Here is a 25,622-nt window from a genome sequence, read left to right on the forward strand (position 1 = left end):
TGCCCCGAGCAAAATGGCCCCCGCGGAAGTGGCTCCGCCTCAAGCAAGATGGCGGTCGCAACGGGGCGGAAGTGGTACTGCCCCGAGCAAGATGGCGCCTAACAGGGCGGAAGTAGAGATGCCCCGAGACACATGGCGCGGGCGGGCAGGCCTTGGTGTCGGGGCGGAAGTGGCGCTGCCCCGAGGCTGTGGCCGCTGCGGGGTAGGAGGCGGCGATGGGGGAGAAGAAGGTGTCAGGTAGGGGGGCTGTGCCTAGGGGCTGGGGCACGAAGGCAGTGGGGGAAGGCGGTTGGGGTCAGACGTGGGGGCACGACCCCTGCCTGTGGCCAGGGTCATTGGCGGACAGAGGGTGGGTCACTGGGGAGGTCGGAGCAGAGTGCGGGGCACGACCCCTGCCTGTGCCCTGGGATCAGGGCGTGGGCGGGGTGGGGATGCCGACCCCCGTGCCCTCCCCTCCCCGTGGGCACAGCCCGGTCGCAGGACCCCGGGCAGCGGCGGGTGCTGGATCGCGCCACGCGGCAGCGGCGCCTGAACCGCCAGCTGGAGGCGCTGGAGAATGACAACTTCCAGGACGACCCGCAGGCAAACCTGCCGCAGCTGGCCAAGCGCCTGCCCCACTTCCACGACGACGCCGACACCGGTGGGTGCCCGTCCAGCTCCCGGAGGGGGTGTGGGTCTGCCTCCCTGCTTGGGGCTGGGGGTGGTTAGAGCAGGGCACGCAGGACTCTCTCCTGCGCCCTGTGGGGTGGGAGGACCCGGGCTGTGGGGCGCCGACCCCGTGACCCTGCCCCCCGTGCCAGGCAAGAAGAAGAAGAAGACCCGCGGCGACCACTTCAAGCTGCGCTTCCGCAAGAACTTCCAGGCCCTGCTGGAGGAGCAGGTACCCCCCCCCCCCCCCCCCCCGCCCCAATGCCCCCCTGGCCTCTGACCCCAGCACCCGAGCACAAGCTGTGCCGGCCTGACCCTGTACCCTGCTCCCAGGACCTGGGCACGCACGAGGGCCCTGGCTGTGTATGGGCCTGATCCCTGACCCCCGACCCCTGACCCTTGCTCCAGCACCTGAGCACAAGCAAGGGCTGTGACATCATGGCTTGTACTCTGACCCCTGTTCTCTTCTGTCCCCAAAGAACCTGAGTGCAAGCATGAGTGGAAACAATGTCTGATCCCTGCTCTGTGTCCCCAGAACCAGAGTGAGGGCCCCAGTTTTGTGTTGGCTTGTGTGAGCCTGACCCCAACCACCCGCGCGCTCCCTGACCTCTCCCCCCAGAACCTGAGCACGAGTGAGGGCCCCAACAACATGTTAGCCTCTGTGTGCCTGACTGCCTGACCTCTCCCTCCAGATCTGGAGCATAAGGCCCCAACCACATTAGCCTGCACGTGCCTGATCCCCGCCCGGCCTCTGACCTGTGCCCTCTGCCTCCCAGAACCTGAACGCCAGTGAGGGCCCCAACTACGTGTCAGCCTGTGCGGCACCCTCGGGGCGGCCCCAGCGCCACTTCTGCGCCGTTTGCGGGTTTCCGTCGCACTACACGTGCGTCTGCTGTGGTGCCCGCTACTGCTGTGTGCGCTGCCTCACCACCCACCAGGAGACACGGTTCGTGACCTGCCCACCGTGGGGTTGTTCGGGGTGGGGGGAGGAGTGCCAATCGAGAACAGGGACCCAGGGGACAGAGTTGTGCTGGGGTGGGGGGAGGGCATGGGGGTGTTGAGTTCAGGGGGGCTGGGTGCTTGGGTCAGGCACTGAACCCCCCCATATGTCTGTGTCATTGCAGGTGTCTGAAGTGGACAGTCTAGGGGAGCTGCAGTCCCCCAATCCTGGACCCCCCTTGCCAGGCACTGCTGTCATGACAATAAACTCCGCCCCACCTTACACACCTGCCTGCCAGCTGCTGTTTGCCCCACCCCCTCCCGGAGCGCCGTGAGGGGTGGGGGTCTCATACAGAATCTAATTATTGAGAAGTTCACTTACATTTAGGCTCATTTTATATTTGAGTAAATATTGTAGTTGTCAAGGTAGGGTCGGGTTCATCTTCTATGTGAGTAAATATGGCAATTGTTAGGGCTGGGGAAAGGGGGGGGTCCAGCCAGGCACCGCCAGGGCCAGGGCCACGCTCTTTTTCTGACCCAGACCTGGGGGCTGAGCGAGGGGGCAGGGTGGTGGCAGAGGTGGGATAGCTCTGCTTCGGCCGGGGGGTTCGCGCTGCAATGAACACGCCTTCCCGCGAGCACTGGGACTGGGCTGCATGCGTGTGCCCTGGGATGGGGAGGGGGGTGGCAAGCTGACCTGGTGCCCCTCACTCCTGGCCTACAACCCCCCTCCCCCCACATCTCTGCGGGTGCCCCTCACTCTCGAGGCGCAGCTCTTGGCTGGTGTTTCTCGTCCCCCTGGGGCTGGATGGAGCTGGGGGGGCAGGAAATAGCATCATGGCTGCAGGATGGAGCCTGTGGGGTGAAGGGGAGAGAGCGAGGCAGGGAGGTGCTGGGAGCCCCCATATTGCCCCACCCCACCCCGCGTGTGGCTGCGGGTAATAAAATAAGGAAGCTGACTCTGCCTGGGAAAGCGCCGCGCCCCCCCGATTCCTGCCCCCGGTGCGTGGACCTGAGGGCTCCTTGCTCTTCACTCCGCAGCCTCCTCTCTCCTTTTTAATGGTCGTTGATGTGCTGCCTGCGCTGGGGCATTGGCCTTCTCCTCTTGTGACCTTAGAGACACTTTTTTTGGCTTTTAAACTGCAGCTGTGGCCCCGGGCCCCAGTTTTTAGCAGCAACAGCAGCATCTAGCATTTCAGTTTTAGTTAAGCGGGAAAAGGGAGTGGGGTTTGGGGCAGCCCCGCCCTGCCTCAGCCAGGGTGAGGGCCACACTGCCCCGGATCCGGGACTCGAACCCACCACCTCCCTGCTGCGCATGCGCACCCTGAGCTCCTTCCCTTCCCGCCGCCATGACCCGGCTTCCGCGCGCTCCCATTACCACCAGATCTAGACTGCGCATGCGTGACGCGTTCACCAGCATTGCGCAGGCGCGACTCACCCTCTCTCTCGGTCATCCCCCCTCCTTGCGTGCCCTCAGGTACCATGGAAACGGCTTCATTGCTCTCATTGGCCGGCACGCACGAATGTTTCTTGACCCTTTCCCCTCCCCGTAGATGGCGCGGCGGAAACTGTAGCCGCGGGCCGCCAACCCCCCCATCCCTGCCGCGCATGCGGCCTACCCCCCCCTCCATCGGAAGACTAAGGCTTCTGTCCACTTCCCGTGGGATCCCACTTCCGGGCTCCCCTTCACTTCCGGGGTGCAGGCGGCGGCAGCTTCCGGGAGGGAGCCATGGAGTCGGTGCTGAGCGAGGTGGTGGCGGTGGAAGACTTGTTGGTGAGTGCCCCCTTCTCATTGGTGCCCCGAGGCCCCGCCCCGCCCCCCGGGGGGCTTCCCTCTCTTGTAGGGGGCTGGAAGAAGGGGGCGTATTTCTCTGCATATGTGCGCACCATAGTATAATACCCTTATTTTGCAGCGGGTGGTCCTGTGTTGCCTTGTATATTGCTCCTCTTTTTGCAAGGGGGGGTCCCCATATTGCCTTGTATGTACTTGTCCTGCAATATAACATGCCCCTTACTTTGCAAGGGTGGGGTCTGGTATTGCCTTGTATACACATGCCGTGCAATATAACACACATAGGGGGTGGAAACCAGGCTTGTGAGGACCTATAGTCTCATCTTCAGTTGGCTCCCCTTCCTGTTTTGCCTCAAGCTGGCACCCAGAAAAATGGCCTTAAGAGGGTTGCTTGTGTCAGGGAGCTTCCAGCTACAAGGAAAGGGGCCGGTTGATGCTTGGGGAGTGAAGAACAAGGAGCCCTTAAGTAAATGGTGTCCCTCAGCTGCCTGAGGCAGGAAAACGGGCTTCTTGGTGGCGGCAAATGTGGGCCTAGGCCCACCCTCTGCGTCTATAAGCACCCCCTTTAAAAATGCAGGCTGCTGGGAATCATAGAAACAGAGAAAATTTGGGTGGGAAGGGACCTCGGGAGGTCACATCTCATCCAACCCCCTGTTTCAAGCAGGACCAGCCCCAACTACATCATCCCAGCCAAGGCTTTGTTGAGCTGGGTCTTCAAACCTCTAAGGATGGAGATCCCACCATCTCTCTAGGTAACCTGTTCCAGTGCTTCACCACCCTTCTAGGGGGAGAGTGTTTTTCCTAATATCCAACCTCAATTTTCCTTGTTACAGCCTGAGCCCATTGCTCCTTGTTCTGTCATCAGAGAACAGTCCAGGTCCGTGCTCTGTGGAGCTGCCTTGCAGGTAGAAGGCAGCAACTGGGACAGATAAAGAAGAAAACACAGGGGTGGGGGTGGTTAAGCCTCTCTCAGAGGTATTGAAGCTGGGACTCAACCCAGAGGGTCCTGGCTGGAGGGTCTTGCCCCTCCTCTCAGGCTCAGACAGACATCAGATTGGTATGGACTGGGGTGGGGGTTTGCCTTCCTTTATAGCAGGGGCATGGTCTCTACCCAGGGCCTCTCGAGTGTCTGGTGACCACATTTCCCAGCTGTGTCCCTCCATGGGGCAGGCTTGGGTGCGATGCCTGATGCCATTTCAGGGCTGACAGTTGAGTTGAGACCATGGGTTTGTCCAGGGCAGGCGGTTTGGACAGGGCTGATCCTGCCTCGGGAAGGGGGCCAGCCTCAATATGACCTCCACAGATTCCCCTCCAGCTCCACTGCTCTAGGACTCTGCGATCCCCGCCACAGTCAGGGATGCTCCAGCCCCACCGGGAACAGCAGCCAGAAGGTGAATTTGTGTGAGAGGTGAGGCCCCTTCTTGTTGCGTCTCCTGCCATCCTTGGGGCCTTGCTGAGGGTGTGTTAGTTAAACATGCGGGTGTCGCTGGGTGAGACCTGCAGCGCGTTGGGCGCCAGCCTCACAGCCCTTCCTGGCCTGTACCCGTGAGTTGGCTGCAGTCCGCAAAAGCCTCTGGACGAGTTGGTCTTTCAGGTGTGAACCCTGGAGAAGGGAAACGATACCCCAGGCCCTGCTAGGATTGCTGTCTGCTGTGCTGGGGCCGAGCTGTCCCTGTTGCCCATGTTTCAGGTCCTGGCCCTGGCTTCTTCCAGATACTTTCCTCCACGGGGCAAATTTCCTCCGCGGGGCTCCCAAAGCTGCGACACCTCCTCCCATTGTGTGTCCAAGAGGCTCCCCTGTAAACAACCCGTGGGCATGAAGGGCTCATTGTTCCCTGGCCTGGCGGGGCTGAGCGCCGGCTGCCGCAGCTGACACTGGGGGCTTGTTGACAAAGCTTCAGGCAGGAGCTGTGCTGGGGGGTGGCTTCCCATGCAGGGGAGCAGAACACATTGTGCTTCAGGGGCCACTGGTTCCTCTGGCCCGAGCTCCTGTGTGTTACTGGCTATGTAGTGACCTAGGGGGTTTGGGAGCCTTGGGGGATGGCTCCACCCTTGAGTTTGCTTGCCTGATGTTCTGCCATCTCCAGCGCTTCTCAACTGTAGCTTCTAGCAGGAAGGTCCTATTCAGCCTTCCTCTATTACAGTTTCCTTGGGGCGGAGGGTGGCGTTTCTACATGGGTGCCGTAGTTGCGTCCCCCTGCAGCTGCAGCTCCATCTCTCTGGTGAATAGCCCAATAACTGGTGTCTAGTTCAGAGTAATTTGCTTTGGCTTCTCTCATCCTTCTCTGGACAAAACAAAAGTCTCCAGAGAGCCGTCTGGGGTGTAGCAGCTGCTTTATACCCCCTCCCTGGTGGCAGTAGCCCAGTTGGGTGTGGGCTGGGGGGTCTAGATCTTCCCTGGGGGGCCAAACCCCTTTGAAGCCCCACAGTGCAGCCACTAATGTCATGTGCATGGGGTCCAGGCAGATACCTGCAGCCGTGCGGCGTCCTTCCTGGCCCACATGGCAGGTCCCCCTTGCCCCAGGCTGTGACGCGATGTGTATGTGGCCCATTGTGTCACCTCATTGCCTTTGATGTCTGAGCCTGGCTGGGCTCTGTTTAGACCCTTTCTGAACTTTGCCCGCCCCATGCAGGCTCGCATGTCATCGCTGATGCCTCAGCAGCCACTTTCGCAGTGCTCTGTCTGCTCCGGGCCCAGCTGACTGGAAAAAGCACTGGCTCCTCTGGGTCCTCCCCCTGTCCCTTCTGGGTGTGGGCCCCATCTGCGCTGGGTCTGATAACCACTGTGGCACCAAACGCTTTGGCTTCCACCCTGTCTTGGGGGCACCAGCTGTGCTGGCTCTGATAACGCCTGCAGCCAAGAGCAGAGCAAAAGTGGCACTAAATGCTTCAGCCATTATGGCCTTGTGTGAATGAGGGAGGTGAATGGGGTCTAGTAGGATGTGGGGAGGTCTCTAGGAGCCTGGACGCCTGAGTTCTCCAGCTCAGGGAGGGCAGTGTGGTCTTGTAGGTTGTTGGGGTTGAGGAGGGGGCCTGGATGCCAGGCTTGAGCTACCAGGAGCGTCTGTGCCCAGGCTTCCCAGGAAAGGCAGCTTGCGGGCGGCAGGGAGCGCCCACAAATGGGGCACTGGAGCCCTTTGCCAGGAGGGGTGCATGTGTGGGTTGGTTGGGGTGATTAGCAAGGGGTGTCCGTGCATGTTCAGGGATTCATGTATATGTGTTAGTGCATTGTGGGGATGTGTGCATGAGTGTGTGGGGTGGGGATTAGCAAGGGATGTGCGTGCATGTTGGGGGGGTTCGTGCATGTGTGCAGTGCATTGTGGGGATTGTGTGCATGCATGAATGAGTGTGGGGGGGCGGGTAGCAAGGGATTTGTGTGAATGCTGGGGGTGTTAGCGGGTATGCGCATCACCTCTGTGGCTGCTTTGCTGCCGAGCTGTGTCTTTCCTGACATGGCCGCCTCCTGGCCCTCTAGTCACCGAGAAGCACGGTAGAAGATATCGTGAGGGATCCTCCAGGCCCTGGGGTGCTGTGTCCAGCACGCTAGCTGCCTCTGCCTTGTGGAAGTGGGTGATCTACCTGCTGTCTTTTCCTGGGGCTGAAAGGGAGGAGTTGCCCACTCCCGGGCTCAGTTTGGTATGGACTTGGTGGGGTTTCACCTCTGTCTGGATCTGTCAAGTCTCTAATGGGGTCTCTTAAGTGCCTTAAACCCTGCTAGGGGTGGCAGGGCACTGCACGCCCCCCCTGGCATCCCCTGGGGCAGGGCTGGGAGGGCTCTAGATGTGACCTCTGCAGGTCCCCTCCAGGGGCTGGGAGGTGGGGTCAGGGCAAGGCCCATGGACCCATTGTGGAGTGTGCCCTCCTGTCGCAGGCCTAGCCACCTCTCTTGCTGCACCCTTGGTAGGTGAGAGCTGCCAACTCCAAGGAGGATGTCCCCTCTACCTCGTTTTCTCCACATAAAGCCCACTCAGTTTGTGCCTTTGCCCTGCGGGCTTGTCTGCTGGACCTCCGATAGGCACAGAGGGTGCGGAGAAGGGCAGCAAAGCTGATTCGGGGCTTAAAATCATAGAAAATTGAGCCTGGAAGGGACCTCAGGAGGTCATATCTCATCCAACCCCCTGCTCCAAGCAGGACCAGCCCCAACTACATCAGCCCAGCCAAGACTTTGCTCAGCCGGGTCTTCAAAACCTCCAAGGGTGGAGACTCCATCACCGCTCTGGGCAGCCTCTTCTAGTCTCGAGAGCAAGTGTTTCCTTGTATCTAACCTCAACTGTCCTTGCTGCAGCCTGAACCCGTTGCTCCTTGGTCTGTCATCAGAGGACAGGCCAGCTCCATGCTCTTTGGAGCCACCCTGCAGGGAGGTGACGGTTGCTATTCAATCCCCCCTCGGTCTTCTCTTCTGCAGCTCAATCAGCCCATTTCCCTCAGCCCCCTCCTCACCTAGCCCCCGAACCACTTTCATTGCCCTCCACTGGACTTTCTGCCATCGTTTCTGCCCACAGCTGGACACAGGACTTCAGATGTGGCCTCCCCAGTACCCCATAGAGGGGAACAATCGCTGCCCACTATGTGCTGGCACCGCTTCTCCCCATGCAGCCTGGGATGCCCTGAGCCTTCCTGGCAACCCGGGCACCCTGTTAGCTCCTACTCAACTTCTTCATCCCCTGTCTCCCCCCAGGTCCTTGTCTGCAGAGCTGCTGTGGTCCCCAGCCTGCCCTGGGGCCCAGAGGTGCTCCGTCCTCAATGCAGGACTTTGCACTTGTCCTTGTTGAACCTCATGAGCTTGGTTTTGGCCCAATCTGGCAGTGTGTCAAGGTTGTTCTGGAGCACTATGGGGCTTTCCTGTGAAGAGTGAGTAGTGAGGCTTGGTCATATCCTGCTGGTGTGGGGCAGGATCAGGGTGCTGATCATTGAGAACAAGGCAGCAGGGACTGATCCTTACCTGTCTCATAGTATGGGAGTTGGGGCTCACAGCAGGAAACCAGGAGGGTTAATGCTGCTTTTGCAGCCTGCGGGGAAGGGACGTGGGGGAAGCCGAGAGCTTGGCCCATGGCTGGGACACGTACTTGGAGGACAGGGGCAGCGGGAGGTACTGAGCAGGGGGTGAGGGACATGGGGACTGCTTGGACTGGAAATGCCGGGGTCTGTAAGTGGGAGAGGGATGGGGTGGGGAGGGGAAAGCCCTGCTCAGACCCAGGCTCTCTCCCTTCCAGCCTTCATGCTCTGCTACTGGGGGAAGCAGGAGACCAGGCAGCCCGGAGCTGGGGTCTGACCTAGGGCAGGGCAGTGCTAATAGTCTCCTGTTGCTTTCCAGTGGGTCCTGCTCTGCCCTGGCCTGTGGCATCCCAAGGGGGATGGGCTCCTGCAGGCAAGGCCCCCCAAATGCAGGGCAGTGCGGCAGGGGCACCCCCTGTGCTCCCGCAGGCACCATTTCCTCTCCTCACCATGTCTGGCACCATTGGCCCTGTCTCCAGAGACTCCAGCTTGTTCTCTGCCACAGTTTTACATCCACTGCCTGCCTCCGGGTTCTCCCACCATGGCTGTGTGGGGGTGTCCCGATTTTCACCCCTGGGGGTGTCGCTGCAACCCTCCTCTTCCCTGCACTCTGATCCCAGCAATAGCTGGGTCCAAATTGTCTCCGTTGGCAGGCGAGAGCCGGTGGGGGGCAGCGTCCAGGGAACAGAGTTGCACACCCATCCCCAATGAGCACACCCCACGCTAAGGAGGCGACCCCGGGAAAGGGCCATGGTTAGAGGTCATGACTTGGTTTCCCTTCTCCTTTGGCCCGGAGCTTGTTGTCTCCGGGGTTACAGACGGTGGGACCCAAGCGATATAAATCTCCATGCCAAAGGGGTTTTTAGCTGGGATCTTGTCCCACCCCCCGGCAGCAAGTGCATCTCTGCTGGGTTTCATTTCTCGATGGCAGATAGCCCAATAACTGGCATCTAGTTCAGAGCAACTTTCTTTGGCTTCTCTCATTCTTCTCTGGAGGAAATAAAATTCTCCAGAGAGACATCTTGGGGGTAGCAGCTGTTTTAAACCTCTCTTTCCAGTGCTGCTAGCCCAGCTGGGTGTGGGCTGGGGTGGGGTCTAGTAACCCCTTTGACATCCCCAATACGGTCGCTAATCTGAGTCCAGGATTCGGTTTAGGCAGAAATCTGCGGCCATGCATCCTTCCCTGTCCACGAGGCCAGTCCCCTCTGCCTCAGATGGAAGAGGCAGCTGTGATGAACCGTTGCATTGCCTCGTTGCCTTTGACGCTGAACCCAGCTGGGCTCCATCCAGGTCCTTTCTGCACTCTGCCCCTGGTGCTTTGCCCACGTTGGCCTGGATTCCCCTTTGCAGCAGCAGACCACGGCTGCTCTCCCTGTGGCTGGGGGTGATGCCTGGAGCAGGCTGTTGCTGTAGTGTTGCTGGTTTGGATGGGGCCAGTCCTGCCTTGGAGGGGGCTTGGCCTGGATGCAGGTCCCGCAGACCTGGTCTGACCCCACTGAATTCTGATCCAATGGACCTTGCATGCGGCAGCTTCTCCTTTATGGTCCCTTCCTTCCTTGCTCCATTGTGGGTCGGGATCTCCCTGGCCCTGCAGGCCTCCCCCTGGGAGCAGTGGGGGCTGGGTACCCCCAGCTGTTGGCTTGGACCCACCACTGGGCTTGGGGCTTCTTCCAAGCTCCTGGCCTGCGCTGCCCCGTATGGCCCCTGCTACTCGGAGCATGGCTGGGCTCTTGCTGCCATCCCAGCTGCCCCTGGTGCCCCTGGCTTGCAGCTCCCTGGTGCACCAGGATACAGGCCCAGGGCACCCGGAGCATCTGTGCCCATGCCCAGGCTCCCTGGGAAAAGCAGCTTGCAGGCAGTGGGGAGGGAGTGGCCACAAGGGGGCACCAGAGCCCTTCTCCAGAAGGGTGTGTGTGTGTGTGTGTGTGTGTGGGGGGGGGGGGGGGGGGCAGTTAGCACGGTGTGTGCATGCATGTTGGGGGGTTAGTGCATGTGTGCAGTACATTGTGGTGGTGGTGTACATGTGTGCATGAGTGCATAGGGGGGCTTGGCAAGGGGTGTGCTTGCATGTTGGGGCCCGGTTAGTGCATGTGTGCGGTGTATTGTAGGGATTGTGTGTGTGCATGTATGTGTTGGGCTAGCAGGGGGTGTGCATGTACATTGGGGGTTAGTGCATGTGTGCGGTGTATTGTGGGGATTGTGCATGTGCATGAGTGTGTTGGTTTAGCAGGGGGTGTGCATGTGTGCAGTACATTGTGGGCGTGTATGCATGAGTGTGTGGGGGAGTTAGCAAGGGGTGCGGGTGCGGGTGCTTGTTGGGGGGGTTAGTGCCTGTGTGCAGTGCATTGTGGAGGGTGGGGTGTAGTACATTGTGGGGATTGGGTGTGTGCCTGAGTGTGTTGGGGGGGCTAGCAAGAGTTGTGCATACATATTGTAGGGAATTAATGCATGTATGCAGTGCATTATGGGGATGTGTATGTGCATGAGTGCATAGGAGGTCAACAAGGGGTGTGCATATATGTTGGGGGATTAGTGCGTGTGTGCAGTGCATTGTGGGGGGGGGGCTGCGTATGCACATTGGGGAGGCTTAGCCTGTGTGCGTGCGTTGGGGCATCTTAGTGTGTGTGTGCATGCACGTGTGTTGGGGTTTGCACGTGTGTTAGGGTTAGCGTATGCATGTGTGTGTGGGTTTTGGGGTTATTGCATGCATATGTGTGCATGTTATGGAATAGCTGGTGTGTACGTGGGGAGAACTTGGCTCATGGGCATGCATGTGCGTGGGGGCTAGCAAGTGTGCATGACATGCTTGTGCACACTTGGGGGAGGGATTGTGTGCGTGCATTGGGGGTGGTTAGCGTGTGCACAAGGTGGGAAAGGTTAGCACAGGTGGATGTGTGTACATTGAGGGGGGCAGGGGGCTACTGTGTGTGCGCCCATCCAGGGCCTCCATGCTGGTGCCCTGTCTTACGCCAGCGTCTCCGCCCTGGCATCATCCCTGGAAGGGGCAAACCTGGATTAGGGTGGGGGGGGGCGGGGCTGGCATGAAAGGAGCCCTTCATCGCCACTGTTTGCTAAACAAGGACTTAGCGTGTGGGGGGGACGGTCCCCCCTCCCCTCCCTTCCCCTGGTTGCCTTGGCACGTGGACTGGGCCTTGGCTTGGCACCTGCAGGCAACAGCTCCACCTGGGCAGGCCCTGGCGTGGGGCCAAGGGGCGGGGGGGGCCATGGGCATCCTCTGGCATCAGAGGCAGGCGGGTGGGGGAGGGAGGGGAATCAGGACCAGGTGCTGACAGCCCCGTGCCCTACGGCTTGCGCTACACGTGACCCGGGGGTGGGCCTGGAGCCCCTTGAGGTCTGTAGGAACCTGGACGCCTGCATTCTCTCCAGCTCAGGGAGGGGAGCGGGGTCTGATGGGATGTTGGGGGTCTCTAGGAGCCTGGACTCCTGGGTTCCCTAGCCAAGGCAGCCTAGTCTGGCTCTGCGCCGGGGGGCTGCCATGGACAGGGCCCCCCTGGCTGGAGGGGCAGGCCTGGGACCACGTGGGGGGCGGGGACACCATGGGGCCAGCTGGGCTGGTTGTGCAGGTGCAGGTGCCAGTGGTGGCCACGTGTGAGGTCACTGGATCTGGTGGCCCCAGCCACTTCCCTGTTAACCCTATGGCTGCCCCAGGCCCCCAGGGCCAGCCGGTGGTGGGTTTGGGGGGCCTGGGCAGGGGATCCTGTGGGGGTCAGGGGTGTGTTTGGGAACTGGGGGTCTGGGCAGGGAGTGGGGGGGGGCAGGGGTGGATTTGGGGTTGTAGAGGGGTCAGGCTGTGTTTGGGGGGCTAGGTCTCCTGAGATCTCCTGGGGGGATCAAGGGTGTGTTTGGGACTGTGGGAGGTCAGGGGTGTGTTTGGGGGCTGGTTCAGGGTCATGGGGGATCAGGGACTTTTTTGGGCTGGGAGGGTTGGCCAAAGGATCATGGTGGGGATCAGGGGGATGTTTGGGGGGGGGGGGGTCAGGGGAGGTGTTTGGGGGCTGGACAGGAGGTTCTGGAGGGGTCGGGGGTCATTAAGAGGATAGAGCAGGGGTCTCTGTCACGACTTGTTCCTGTCTTCACCTTGACCACCTTCCCCCCCCCCCCTTTGTTGCAGCGGTTCGAGAAGAAGTTCGCAGCAGAGCAGAGCCAGGGCTCAGTGTCGCGGGGGACGCAGTTCGAGTATGCCTGGTGCCTGGTGCGCAGCAAGTACACAGATGATATCCGCAAGGGGACTGTGCTGCTCGAGGGTGAGGCGGCCTGGCCCTGCTCCCGTGGGCTGGGCATGGGGCCCGGGGCAGGGCAGGCATCACCAGCCCTGAGACCCCCCAGTGGGATGGGGTTGGGGTGTCAGGGCAGTACCAAGACCCTGCGGAGCTGACGGTGCTGGACCCAGCTGTGCCAGGGGGCCCAGGGTCGCTTCTCCCTTGTGATGGGGTCCCCTGCACCCTACAGAGCTGATGCCCAAAGGGAGCAAGGAGGAGCAGCGTGACTACATCTTCTACCTGGCTGTGGCCAACTACCGCCTGAAGGTGAGGGGAAGCCGTGGGGTATCAGGATCATGGGGGGGTGGGAGGCAGGACTAGGGCATCCTGGACCAAGACCAAGGCCAAGACTTTCCCTGCGAACGTGCCAAGGGAAAAGGCCTTGGTTTCATTCCCGGGCCCCTTATCAGGAATTTATGGACTCTGAGGAGCTCATTAAACCTGATAGCAGGGCCAAGATAAGGGCGGGTGGCCTTGGGCACAGTGCCCGGGGTTGGGGGAGAAGGCAGTGTGATGGGGGGTGGGGGCCAGGGTTGGGGGTCAGGAGTGAGGGGCACTAGCTGTGGGGAGGTGCTGCGGGTTGGGGGGGAGGGGCAACGGCAGGACCCAGGGGGGCTGTGGGTTGGGAGTGAGGGGCACCAATTGGGCCCAGTGGGGACTGGGTCTGGAGTGAGGAACACCCACTGGGCTAAGAGCTGTGGTGGGGGGCTGAGGGCAGGGTTCGATGGTCCAACCTTCCCCACATCTTCCTTCCCACACTGATCCCAGGAGTATGAGAAGGCGCTGAAGTACATCCGGGGACTGCTGAAGACAGAGCCACAGAACACGCAGGCGCTGGAGCTGGAGAAGCTCATCAACAAGGCCATGCAGAAAGGTCAGGGAATCTTGTCCACCCTGCTGGGCTGGCCACCCCCTACCTGGCGGTCTGTCCCCCCAGTAACCCTGTGCTCTCTCCACAGATGGCCTGGTGGGCATGGCCATCGTGGGCGGCATGGCCCTGGGCGTTGCTGGCCTGGCTGGTCTCATTGGCTTGGCTGTCTCCAAGTCCAAGTAAAGGCCTCTCCTCCCTGCGGACCTTCCTTTCGGCTCTCTGGCTCTGGTGCCTCCAGGGCCGGGCGTAGGGGCTCTTGGGATGTCCTGGTCCTGGACCATGACATCGGGGGGGGGGGAGGCATGGAGGTCGGCAGTGTGGGACCTCTTCACCGTTTCGAGTCTCTGGTCTCAGTCTCATGCTGCCTTCTTCCCCCCCGCCCCCTCACCGCCCTGCGGCTGTAAATAAAGGTTGTTTAGGATTTCATGGGGCTGTGCTCTTCCTCGATCCCCCTGCCCACACGGCCCAGCCCTGCCGCTGCCCTTGGACCCTGGCCCCGCGCAGACTGTTGGGCCATAAAGACAAGATCACGCCCAAATGTTGTCCTGCCCCTTCACCGTGCTCCCCCGGCTCCAGGGGAGCAGGAGAAGGGTGAAGACAGCTGCTTTGGGGCTTCTCTGGATCCCAGGTGCAGCAGTCGGTGCCTCCTTACACCCCCCCCCTGTCTGGTGGAGGCTTCCATCTCAGGCCCTGGGGCAGGGTTCAGATCTCCCCAAAGGGCCCTGGTGCAGCCAGCTGGGAATTGCCGCTCTGAATTTCCTTGAATTTGTCTCCCTGAGGGGGTGAGGGGAGGAGAGATAAACACCCTTCCCCTGCGGCTGGCAGGGAGCATCCTCAGCCGCCCCTGGCTTGGCCCTGCCCCAGGCTTGGTACGGGCTGAGGGAGGCGGCTTCCAGGCATCCCCTTATCTGGGTGTTGTCTGTTGCACCTGTCCCGGTAGGCTCCAGAGGCTTCTGGAAGCAGCTTCGAGGCCTCTCCCATGGGCCCTGGGGGTGGGGGCTGGATCCAGGCTGTTGCTCACGCGTCTCCTGCACACGTGTGGGTGAGTGCCAGGGGCCAAACGGGGTGTGAGAGCTGCTTCGGCCCTGTTCACTAGACTACCCTTTTTACTCTGTAACCTACTGACTCATCCTGTTCACTCTGGTGCTTCACCTGTTCACTCTGGAACCTAGAGACTACACCAGTGGGCAACTCCTTACTAGGATAGGACGAGAGTTTCTGAGCCTTGGTCCCTCGTTGTTCCTGGGGGAGGGAAGGGGCAGAGGGGCCTGTGCCAGCCCTATTTATGCCCAGGGGGCAAGTGGGGCCTTACAGGCCCTGCCCATGTCCCCGCAGAGGGGGCTGTAGCATGGAGAGGGTTGGGACTGAACCCCATTGTCTGGGAGCTTCTTGCTCGAACCCCATGGGCCCCACTGCCCTCCTAGAGCTGGAGAGAACCCAGGCGCTGGGCTCCCAGCCTCCCTGCTGTGACCTCCCCAGCCCGCCCTTGCCGGATTGAGCCCAGGTGTTCCGGGGCCCAGGGCTCAGTCCTTGGGCCATGCGAGGGCAGAGTGCCCAGGTGTCCGGCTGCAGCGGGACCTGGTACTGGCCTCCAGCATGCAGCGGGGAGGCCAGAGCCTCAGGGAGTGGGGCTGGAGGGTGGGGTGGGGTGGGGTGGGGTGGGGTGGGGGGCTGCCAGGGATGCCTGGGTTCTCTCCAGCTCGGGGAGGGCAGTGGGGCCTGGTGGGCAGAGCACGGGGGAGGTGGGAGCCCAGACACCCAGGTTCTCTCCAGCTCGGGGAGGGCTGGGGGTTGGAGCAGTGGGTGCTGGGAGCTGGATGCCTGGGTTCTCTCCAGGTGTGGGAGGGTAGTCAGGCTGGGTAGTTACAGCGGGGAGGGGTGGCCTGGATATCCGGGAAGGAAGCTGGGAATTCAGGGTGACCCCAACCGTGCTGGGCCTAGCCCCAGGGACTCTCCTTGGGCGGTGCAGGGGCTCAGACGCAAGGGCACAGAGCTGCCCTTGTGTGGCTTCCCCCCACCCCCTCCCTCCCGCCCCCATCAGGCCAAGGCTGAGCTGACAGGGCCGGTCCAGCCGGTTCGGGGCAGACAATGCGGCACTTGTGGAGCCTCCAAGGCCACGGGGTCGGGCCTGCTCCACTTCCGGGACCGGGATGCCCAGATCCGCCCCCCCCCCCCCCCCCCCCCCCCCCCCCCGAGGGCAGAGAACCCAGGTGTCCAGGTTCCCAGCACCTCTTGCTCCAAGCCACCAGGTCCCACTGCCCACCCAGAGCTGGAGGGAGCCCAGCCGTCTGGGCTCTCAGCCCCCTCCGTTTGCGCTCACCCCCAGGCCCTGCTGCCCCCCACCCAGGTTTGGGTGCCTGGCTTCCACCTACCTGACCTTGCTCCCTGAGCTCAGGGTGAGAGTGGGGCCCAGGTGTCCAGGCTGCCTGGCCTCCCTGCCCTAAGCCTGGAAGACCCCTGCTTCCCTTTTCAGAACAGGGAGAGAAGCAGGTGGGTTGTGGAGAGCAGAGCAGCAGATGTGGCAGGGGGAGCCAGGGCAGCAAGTGGAAAGCGGAGCACCGGATGGAGTAGAAATGAGAGTAGCTGATGGGGCAGGGGGGCTAGGGCAGGGAGTGGAGAGTGGAGCAGTGGATGGGGCTGGGGGGCCAGGGCAGTGAGTGGAGAATAGAGCAATGGATGGAGCAGGTGGGGCAGGGAGTACAGGGCGGAGAGCGGAGCAGCCAATGGGGCAGAGATGAGAACAGTGGATGGGGCAGGGGGGACAGGGCAGTGGGTGGGGCAGGGCCAGTGCTGACCCCTCCCTCCAGCCACCGGGTGTTTGCACTGGGGCTGGATGGGGCCCAGGTGCTGACAAGGGAAAACCCGGGGAGCTGAGGAAGTAATCGGAGACAGAGGGAAGCCGGGAGGGAGCCCAGCGTTCCCAGGGTGGGGGGAAGGGCCCTGGGGCCCTGCCAGCTGGATGCTGGGTTTGTCTCCCAGCCTGGGGAGGAGGGCAGTAGGGGCCAGAGCAGAGGGGGCTGGGAGCCTGGATGCCTGGGTTCTTGCCAGGCTCTGGTGGTGGTGGGGTTTGACAGACCCTCTGGGCCCAGCCGTGGACCTCGCCCTGGGCTAAAAGTGGTCCCCATCCTGTGCTGTCCTGGCCCAGGCAGTGGCTGGGGGGGAGGGGTTTTGAGGTGGGGCAGGGGCCACGGAGGAGTGGGGTTGGGTCATCTGGCAGCCCCAGCGGGGGTCCAGCTCTCAGTCCCACCCCCTCTGCCTCATCTTCCCCATCTCCCAGCAGACATTTCAGGGTCTCTGCAAACTCCAGCAGGGTTGGGGCTGCGCCCCGGAGGGCTAAGGGGTCCAGGAGTGTCGGCACAATCCAGCTCGTCTCTAGCACCCCCCTGGAAGCTGCCGCCACAGGGTTGGAGATGCCAGCGACACTATCTCCACCTTGTTCCAAAGCCAGGAGCGGAGCCAGGTGCTGAGAATCGGGCTGGGCCCTTTTTGAACCTGGCTGTGCCACCCAGCCAGCCACCTGCACGCACACTTGTCTACCCACCCACCCAACTACCCATCCATCCATTTAGCCTCCCACCCATCCATCCATCTACCCAGCCAGCCACCCACTCACCCATCCATCTACCCACCCGCTCACCGATCCAGCCACCCACCAGTGTATACACCTGCTCATCCAGCCATACCTCCCTCCATCCATCCAGGCAGTCACCCGTGCACCAATCCACCCATGCACACATACATCCAGCCACCCTGGCACCCACCCACCCAACCATCCATCCAGCCAGCCCCCAACCCATCCCTCCCTCCAGTTACAGGATGGTTGCACTGTCCGTCCATCCCCCTGTTTGTCTGTCTGGTCGTTCTCCACCCGTGGGTGGCTGCGGTAGCCTGAGAACAGGCGACATTGGCAGTATCCTTCCTTGGCCCCTGAGCAGCGCATCCTGTCTGCCTGTCCTGCAGTTCGAGGTTTCATGGTGGCCCCAGTGAGACCTATGGGAGCCACAAAAGGCTGCTCCGGGGTTGAGTCCTAGCAGGGGCACAGGCCCAGCCTGGTCGCTGCAGGAGCTTCCCTCCCAGCCCCATGTGGCACCAGCCGGGCCCAGCAGCCTGCGATAGACTGCCTGGAAACCCCCCAGGTGCTTTGCTGCAGCCAGGCAGGCAGGGGTTTGTGTCCCCCCAGGCCATGCCGCGCAGCACAGACCAAGCCCAGGGGTTCCTGCTACAGGGAGACCAAGACAGAGACGCTGGGCTCCCGTGCTGGCTCCCCGTGGCAGGGACTTGGACCTCACAAAGGCCAGCGCCTTTTTTCAGGGGGAAAATTTCCTGAAAAAGGCAAAGCCATAAGGGGGGTGTGTATGTGTGCACGTGCGCATGGGTATGCACATGTGTGGGGGTGCATGCATGTGCATATGTGTTTATGTACATGGGCTTGTGCGTGTGCCTGTGTCACATGTGGGCATGTGTGTGCACGCATGCATGTGCATATGTGTGTGTGCATGTGTGTACACGTGTGTGTGCATGTGTGTGTAAGGTTGTTTGTTGCAGCTATGTTGGCCTAAGGGCATAGCCAGACAAGGTACACATGTATGCACATGTGTGTGTATGTGTGTGCGCACATGTGGCTGTGGATGTGCATATGTGTGTACACTTGGGAGTGTGTGCACATGTGCATGTATATTTGCACATGTGGGTGTGTGCATGCATGTGTATATGTTTGCATGAACATGTGTGTGCATGTTCACGTGTGTGCGTGTGCATGTGGTGTGTGTGTGCGTGCGTACTGGGTCCCTGGGCTCCAATTCCGTGCCTGAGGCACCGGGGTAGGAACAACACTACCGGCAGCGAGAACAATGAGGTGGAGGATGCTGCTGATGACAATGATGCTAGCAGCGAGGCCAAGGATGGCGAGAGAAGCACGGCCGCCCCCGTCCCCAGCTGTGCTTGTGGCAGACCCAGCCAGGCTCCCGAGCAGCAACTCCCCTGCCCTCCCTTCGGTCCTGGCACCAGCGCTGAGTGCCCCACAATGGGGACGAGGGGTTTACCAGGGCCTGGCCTCACACACGAGCTCTTGGGCCTGGCCCGAGGCTTCGGATCCCCTTTGCCTGCCCTTACCTTGTCTGTCCCTTTTCCTTTCATCCTTCCTGAAATAAAAGCCTCCCTGGGAAATGAAAGGCGGCAGGGGGTGGGCAAGTAGGGGTTCTGGGAGGGCATGTGGCTGCCGAAGCTGGCGACCTTGTCCTAGAAGCTCAGTGAAGGAGGCAATGCCTGGTCTGCAGGGGCAGGGATGGACAGGGCTGACCCTGGGGCTGGGGCCAGGCGAGAAGAGAGAACTGCCTGTGGGCAGGATGTAGGGGCCGAGGTGCTGGCGGGGAGGAAGGGCGGAGCTGTGGTGAGGCCAGAGCCAGGGAGTGGGGACACCTGTGTGCTTCCTCTGGTGTCGCCCATGACCTTGGCCTCATCTCGGTGGGCCTGGCCCAGAGCTGGAGGGAACCCAGGTGTCCGGACCCCCCCAAATCTCAGACAACCCAGGTGTCCGGGCTCCTGGGGCCCCAGCTCTCACTCCCCAGCCCCTTCCCCTCCCAGTGAACCCAAGCGTCCAGGTTCCCCGTCCCAGTGCTAGCCCACCTCTGATCCCAGAGACCCCAGGCATCCAGGCTCCCAGCCCCCCTGCTCTCGCCCCCCAGTCCCTCTGATCTCAGAGAACCCAGGCGTCCGGGCCTCCAACTGGGTGGTGCTGGGAGCAGGGGCTGGTCCCAGTACCCCCACGGGCTGGGTGGGGGCCTCGTCGCCAGCGCTGATGAACGTAACAAGCCACTGGCGATGGGCCAGGTCCGGACAACGTAGGCTCGGGCCCAACCCAGGCCTGTGGGACCCTGGGGGGCCGTTACCCCTTGCCCCGCCACCCCCAGTCCCTGCCACGGCCTCCGAAACAGGAAAGGAGCAGCCGGCGCTGGTCATCTCCGGCCTGGTGCAGCCTGGGGGGAGCTGTTGGCCTTTGCCCGCTGTGGGCACTGCCAGCCACACGGAACCGAACAGCCTGTACCCGCCGGGCGCACACGTGTGTGCACGTGACCACCTCCCTGCTGACCCCCGGGGGAGGGGGGCAGGCAGGGAACAGCTGGGTCTGGATTAATGTGTAAACCCCTCACTGGTCACGCCAGCACTTTGTTAATTAACGAACCTCCCTGACCCCCCAGTACCCCTAGCTGGTTGGGGAGGAACCCAGGTGTCCAGGCGCCCAGCTCCCCCTGCTCAGACTTGCTGGGCCCCACAACCCTTCCCGAGCTGGGGCGGGAACCCAGGTGTCGGGCACCTAGAGCCAGTCCTCCTAGCTCGCCCGGCCCCGCTCCCCTCCCAGAGCAGGGAGAACCTGGGTGTCCGGCCTTCCAGATCCTGCCGCTCCCACCCAATGCCCCCCCTCTGCTGGGGCACCGCCCAGCACTTCAACCATGATCAACCCTGAAGAGCCCAGCAGTGACATGGGCACCTCCCCCCCTCCACCTGGGCCAAGGGGAGACCGGGGGGGGCACCCAGTGTCCCCCAGCACCGAGGGTCTGTCTCTCGCTTCTCTCACAGCAGAAGTGGCCCCGCGTTTGGGGGCTGCCATGGGCAGGGGGGGGGGGGGAGGCTTGGACATCTTAAAAATGTGAAAACAGAAGGTGGAAGTGCGGCAGGGTGAGAGGAACCACAGAAGGAAGGAAGGAAGGAAGGAAGGAAGGAAGGAAGGAAGGAAGGAAGACAGAACGAACGAGCAAGCGGCTGGTGGGCGGGTAGGGGGCCACCTGGGTAGACAGACAGACGGTGGGTGAGGGGGTGAAGCTGAGGACAGACAGACAGACAAGCTGGATAGCAAACAGCTGGGACAAGCAGGGGACGGCGGGAGCGCGGGGCCCGCTGGGGACGGCCAGATGGTTCCTGGGCAGCGCGGTGCAGCTGCAGTTCCAGCCCCGGGGGCGCCGACAGGCAGGAGTGGCCGTGTCCATCCATCCTCTCCCCCCCCCCCCCCCCGGCGGGGCCCGCAGGCACAGGCCCATCCATCACTGCTAATGACACGCTGCCACCGAGACATCCTGTGGCTGCCCTGGGCCCAGGGGCTGTGACGGGCCCATGTCCTCAGCACCCTTCCCAGAACAGGCCGGCGTGTGTCTGTCTGTCTGCCCCACGCGCTCCCACCCCCTGCATCTCGCTGCTTGTCCTACCTGTCCGCCTATCTGTCCGTTCTCATCCATCTGTCTACCTACTCACCCGCACCCTCCCTTCCCCGAGTGGGGAGAGATCCCAGGCGTGCGGGGTCCTCCCAGCCCCCACGCCCCCCTCACTGCAGGGACAGAGCCCAGTTCTCTCGTCCTTCCATAACTCTCTCTGGCCCTGTCCACCTGAGACACTTTGCTGCACACTAGACTAATCTACAGCACCGTAAAGCGTCACTGTCTACACATGCAGGGCATTAACTGTGCAGCAGATTAGTCTCTGGTGCGGTAAATTTACTGCACAGTAGTGTCACCGTTTACATGTTCTTCCGTGAGGCGCGTCTCTCGCATTCATCATTCTCTGTAATTCTTGTACACCTTTCTCTAGTTCTTCAGTAACTTTCTCTAGGTCTGTAATCACTTTTGCCAGGTCTATGATCATTTTCTCTAGGTCTATAATAAGTGTCTCTAGTTCTGAAATAACCTTCTCCAGGTGTATGATCGCTTGCTCTACTGCTATGACGACCTTCTCCAGGTCTATAACGACCTTGTCTAGGTCTATAAGGACTGTCTCCAGGTCTGTAATGACCTTCCTTGGGTCCATAATGACGTTCTCCATGTCTATAATGACCTGCAGGTCGGTAAAGCCCTGCTCCAGTTCTCCGCTAAGGTCCATGACAGGGCTGTTGTACAGCCCCGGCCTCCAGAGCCCAGCGCCGGCCCTGCCCCGTGCCTCGAGGGTTTCCTCCGAAACAAGAGCTCTCCCGTCAGCCACCCCCTGCCTGACCCACGTCTCCGGGCGGGCGACCGGTCTGTCCGGGCCCACAGGGCCCCCATCAGCGTGGGGTGTTGCCCGGCCGTTGCTGCCACTTGGGGGCTTGGGGAAGGCCACTCTTCCCGGGGGCGGCAAGGGACTGACAGGAAAAGGCCCTGAAGGAAACGTGCCCCCAGGCCTGACCCCAGCGCCGCGGGGCTGGCAGCCCGCACTCCCGGGCTCCGCACGGCGGGGGGGTCTGGCGCCGGGGCACAGGGGGCGGCGGGCGGCGCCCCGCAGCGCTGCGGTGCAGGCCCGGGGGCGGGGCGGGGCGGGGCGGGGCCGGCGAGCCCCGCCCGGGGGTGGCCCCGGCGCTGCCTTGACCCGGGCCGGGCGCCCGAGCCGGAGCCGGAGCCGGGCGCGGGCGCGGGCGCGGGGCGATGGCGGCGGCGGCGGCTGAGGCGGGCGGGCTGCTGGCGGGCGCCGTGGGCTGGGGGCTGCTCGGCCTCACGCTGCCCAACAGCTACTGGCGCGTGTCCACCGTGGACGGCAGCGTCATCACCACGTCCACGCTCTTCGAGAACCTGTGGCAGAGCTGCGCCACCGACTCCACGGGCGTGTACAACTGCCGCGACTTCCCCTCGCTGCTCGCGCTCTCCGGTACCGCCCCGCGCCCCCGACACGCGCGGCCGGGGACCCCCACCCCGTCCCGTCCCGTCCCGTCCCGTCCCGCCTGCCCGCTGCGCACGCGCGGGGCCGCTCACCTGCGCGGCAGGGCGCGTGGGACCCGCAGGGCCCCCTGGCCCTGATCACGGGACACGCGTGGGGCTGGCAATGGTGGGCTGCCGCTCGTAGGACCAGGGAGCCCGTCCCCACGGGGCGCGAGACCGGGAAACGCCCCTCCTGGCCCCCACCCCGGCCCGCCGGACACTCGTGGGGCTCTGGCGGAAAGCCCCCAGTGGGCGCGTGGGGCTGGGAAACCCCCCTCTTCCCTCTGCCCCCCGTGACAGGACACGCGTGGGGTCCCAGCACGGGTGGGGCCAGGAACCCCCCATAGGGCACGTGGGGCCAGGGATCCCCCCAGGGTGTGTGGCATCCCTTTCTCCCCATGCGTCCCTGTTCAGGTCCAAGGGACACTCGTGGGGCTGGGACCCCCTCTCTCCCCCCACCAGCATGGGGCACATGGAGCCAGGGATCCCCCCACACGCAGGACCCCATCCAGCTGGGGGGATCCTTCTTCCGACCCTGCTCCCCCTCCCCCTCCCCGTGGGAACGGGACCGGTGGCGCGTGGGGGGCAGTGCCTGGAGCTGGGAAGGGACCTAGGTGTCCTGGCACGGGGCCCGGAGGACCCAGGTATCCTGCCCCCCCGCTTTGTCCTGGGTTGGGGGTTGGGGTCCCCTCCTGCCCCGTGTCCCACATGGGCTTGGGGCGGGGGGTAGAGAGCTCTGCAGTGGGACATTGCCCCCATGCGTGACCTATTACCCCCCTCCCCACACAGGATACCTGCAGGCATGCCGGGCCCTGATGATTGCGGCGCTGGTGCTGGGCTTCTTGGGGCTGGCAGCCGGCGCCGTGGGACTGCGCTGCACACGTGTGGCTGAGGGCAGCCCTGGCTTCAAGGCCCGGATGGCAGTGGCTGCCGGAGCCCTGCTGCTGCTGGCTGGTGAGCATGGCCACAGGGGGCACACGGTCAGGGGGGGCAGGGAGACCCCTCATGCCAGGGGGAAGGTCACAGTCACGGGGCATGACCTACGGGGGGCATCATGGCCACAGAGGACACCCCATATAGGGGAAGAGACCACAGGGTACTCTCCATGTGCATGGGGGTCACAGTCCCAGGGGGCGTTCCACAGGGGACATCCTATGGTGACCCATGGGGGGGATCATGGCTGCAGGGGACACCCCACATGCCGGAGGGTACACAGTCACGAGGGACAGGGCCACGGGGGACATCCCACAATGACCCATGGGAGGAATCACAGCCACAGGGGCCTCCCCACATGGGAGACAGCCCACGGGGTACACTTCATGTGCAAGGGGGTGAGGATCCCAGGGGCATTCTATGGGGGACATCCCATGATGACCCATGGGGGGAATCACAGCCATGGGGGGCACCCCATATGCAGGAGGGTACATGCTCCCAAGGGACAGGGCCAAATCAGTCACAGGGAACAGGCCATGGGGGACACCCTACATGTGGAAGGGAGATGCAGACACAGGGGGCGTTCCCTGGGGAGACCTCCCATGCAGGGGAATAGTGCCTTAGGGGGCATCCTATAAGGAGGGGAAGACCCCATGGAGGGGCATCACGGCCCCGGGGACACCCTGCACATGGTGGAACAGGGTCCAGTGGGTTGGGGCTGCAGGGAGACCTCCCACACCATGGGGGACATCCCATGAGAGGGCGGGGAAGACCCCATAGGGAGAATCAGGGCCATGGGGGACACCAACCCAGGTAGGGGAGACCTCCTACAGGTCACAGGGGATATCCCACATGGTGGAGGCAGACCCCACAGGATTCATGGCCATGGGGGACACCCCACAGTGGTGGAAGGGTCTGGGGGCAGCCCACCCCACACCCACACTGCATGACAACCTTCTCCTGGCCCCCTGCAGGGCTGTGCGGCATGGTGGCACTGTCATGGTATGCCTTCAACATCACACGGGACTTCTTCGACCCGCTCTACCCTGGCACAAAGTGAGTCCCCATGGCAGTGGGGTGGGGGGGGTCAAGGGCTACCCCCCACCCAATGGTCTCACGCGTGTCCTGCCCCTGCAGGTATGAAATCGGGCCAGCGCTGTATCTGGGCTGGAGTGGGGCCCTGCTGGCAATGGTGGGGGGTAGCTGCCTGCTGGGCTCCTGCCGGGCTGCCCATGGCCCCCAGGACAAGAGGTAAAGCAGGGGTGAGGCTGGGGGGGGAGAGGTTTGGGTGGGGGGGTCACACTTGGCACTGACCACTGATCCTCCTTGCCCTGCAGCTACAGCTACAGCTACCATCATGGTGCCCCTGCACCTGCAACAGGTGCTTCTGCTGCCAGCAGCATGGGGCGATACGGCAAGAACGCCTACGTCTGATGGGGAGGCATGTGGGGGCCCGTCTGCGCCCACGGGCTGCCCCTGCCATGGCCCTGATCCTTGCAGAAGCTGGAGGGGTGGGTGGGAAGGGGCATCATGCCAGGGGGAGCTGGCACACACCTGTGAGGGTGTGTGCCTGGATGTATGAGTGCGTGTGTGTGTGTGCATGCACATGAGTATATATATGTGCCAGCATGAATGCATGTGCATGCTTGTGCGCACACGTGAGGGCATGTGACTGCGTGCTTGCATGTACATGTGAGTATATACAAGCGTATGTGCTAGTGTGAATGCATGCTTGTGTGCATGTGTGCAAGGGCATGTGACTGCATGCTTGTATGCATGTGTAGACATGTGTGTGTGTGCTGGCGTGAATGCATGCAAGTACATGCTTGCGTGCACACATGCGAGGGCATGTGACTGCATGCTTGCTGGGCACCAGTATGTACACAGGCGCACACGTATGTGTGGTGTGAATGCGTACAAGTGCATGCTTGTGTGCACATGCAAGGGCCTGCATGTATGGGTGTATGCCTGTGGGTATACCCGAGTGCATGTGCGTGCACACATGCCTGTGCAGGAGTGCATGCATGGCTGTGTGCACACAAGTGAATGGGTGAGCACGCAAGTACCCACATTGCTAGTGCATGCATGTGCAAGCACATGGGCACCTGCATATGGCTACATGTGCACATACCTGTGAGTGCCTATATGTGGCTTTGGGGCTGTGTGCCAATGCCTGTGCGTGCTCATGCCCCGCAGCCTGCTGCCCGCCCCCTGCCCCAGGGGTGCTCTGTGGAGCAGAGTGTGTAGGCGGGTGGTCTCTGCATCTCCCCTCCCTCCAGCAGGTGACACGAAACCTGACCCTGGAAGGGGGGGACTTGTGCCAGGTGCCACCGGCCTGGAGTTTTGTACAAAATAAAAGTTTTATTTTAGTGGAGATGTGGGGACCAGGCTCTATGTGCATGTGTGTGTGGGGGAGGAAGCAGCTAGCATCACCTCACAAAGACCCTCCCCACAACTCCTCCCTACCATGTTTGACTCCTGGTGCAGCCCTTTGGCTCTGGGCTAGGGTC

General features: G+C 62.3%; 3 protein-coding genes and 1 long non-coding RNA gene across 4 annotated transcripts; 3 read left to right on the forward strand and 1 right to left on the reverse strand.

The window, feature by feature from the left end:
* Positions 1-127: 127 nt before the first annotated feature.
* ZNHIT1 (zinc finger HIT-type containing 1) lies at positions 128-1,870 on the forward strand. The gene is made up of 5 exons (XM_006271844.3): positions 128-237; positions 470-640; positions 801-880; positions 1,425-1,594; positions 1,773-1,870. Exons 1-5 carry the CDS (start codon positions 216-218, stop codon positions 1,792-1,794), a joined length of 465 nt encoding a protein of 154 aa, XP_006271906.1. The 5' UTR covers positions 128-215; the 3' UTR covers positions 1,795-1,870.
* Positions 1,871-1,965: 95 nt separating this feature from the next.
* LOC132245664 (uncharacterized) lies at positions 1,966-3,176 on the reverse strand. The gene is made up of 2 exons (XR_009457365.1): positions 3,026-3,176; positions 1,966-2,699 (listed from the first exon to the last, which is right to left on the reverse strand). It is a non-coding gene; the product is annotated as an uncharacterized LOC132245664 (long non-coding RNA).
* Positions 3,177-3,252: 76 nt separating this feature from the next.
* On the forward strand, positions 3,253-13,951 carry FIS1 (fission, mitochondrial 1). Its single transcript, XM_014601685.3, has 5 exons — positions 3,253-3,361; positions 12,507-12,639; positions 12,845-12,921; positions 13,423-13,528; positions 13,614-13,951. Exons 1-5 carry the CDS (start codon positions 3,317-3,319, stop codon positions 13,706-13,708), a joined length of 456 nt encoding a protein of 151 aa, XP_014457171.3. The 5' UTR covers positions 3,253-3,316; the 3' UTR covers positions 13,709-13,951.
* Positions 13,952-21,894: 7,943 nt separating this feature from the next.
* On the forward strand, positions 21,895-25,486 carry CLDN15 (claudin 15). Its single transcript, XM_019485314.2, has 5 exons — positions 21,895-22,129; positions 22,969-23,133; positions 24,087-24,168; positions 24,250-24,363; positions 24,450-25,486. The coding sequence occupies exons 1-5, from the start codon at positions 21,910-21,912 to the stop codon at positions 24,544-24,546; spliced, it is 678 nt and encodes a 225-aa protein (XP_019340859.2). The 5' UTR covers positions 21,895-21,909; the 3' UTR covers positions 24,547-25,486.
* Positions 25,487-25,622: the final 136 nt, after the last annotated feature.

This window comes from Alligator mississippiensis, chromosome 15 (genome assembly GCF_030867095.1).
Source record: "Alligator mississippiensis isolate rAllMis1 chromosome 15, rAllMis1, whole genome shotgun sequence".
NCBI classification, from domain to species: Eukaryota; Metazoa; Chordata; order Crocodylia; family Alligatoridae; genus Alligator; species Alligator mississippiensis.

Bases quoted from the DNA above. Each gene is read 5' to 3' on its own strand.
- FIS1 (XM_014601685.3), top strand. From the start codon at position 3,317: ATGGAGTCGGTGCTGAGCGAGGTGGTGGCGGTGGAAGACTTGTTG. The intron at 3,362-12,506 runs GTGAGTGCCCCC...CCTTTGTTGCAG, and splicing joins TGGCGGTGGAAGACTTGTTG to CGGTTCGAGAAGAAGTTCGC. The intron at 12,922-13,422 runs GTGAGGGGAAGC...CACTGATCCCAG, and splicing joins TGGCCAACTACCGCCTGAAG to GAGTATGAGAAGGCGCTGAA.
- CLDN15 (XM_019485314.2), top strand. From the start codon at position 21,910: ATGGCGGCGGCGGCGGCTGAGGCGGGCGGGCTGCTGGCGGGCGCCGTG. The intron at 22,130-22,968 runs GTACCGCCCCGC...CTCCCCACACAG, and splicing joins CTCGCTGCTCGCGCTCTCCG to GATACCTGCAGGCATGCCGG. The intron at 24,364-24,449 runs GTAAAGCAGGGG...CTTGCCCTGCAG, and splicing joins CATGGCCCCCAGGACAAGAG to CTACAGCTACAGCTACCATC.
- ZNHIT1 (XM_006271844.3), top strand. From the start codon at position 216: ATGGGGGAGAAGAAGGTGTCAG. The intron at 881-1,424 runs GTACCCCCCCCC...TCTGCCTCCCAG, and splicing joins AGGCCCTGCTGGAGGAGCAG to AACCTGAACGCCAGTGAGGG. The intron at 1,595-1,772 runs GTTCGTGACCTG...GTGTCATTGCAG, and splicing joins ACCACCCACCAGGAGACACG to GTGTCTGAAGTGGACAGTCT.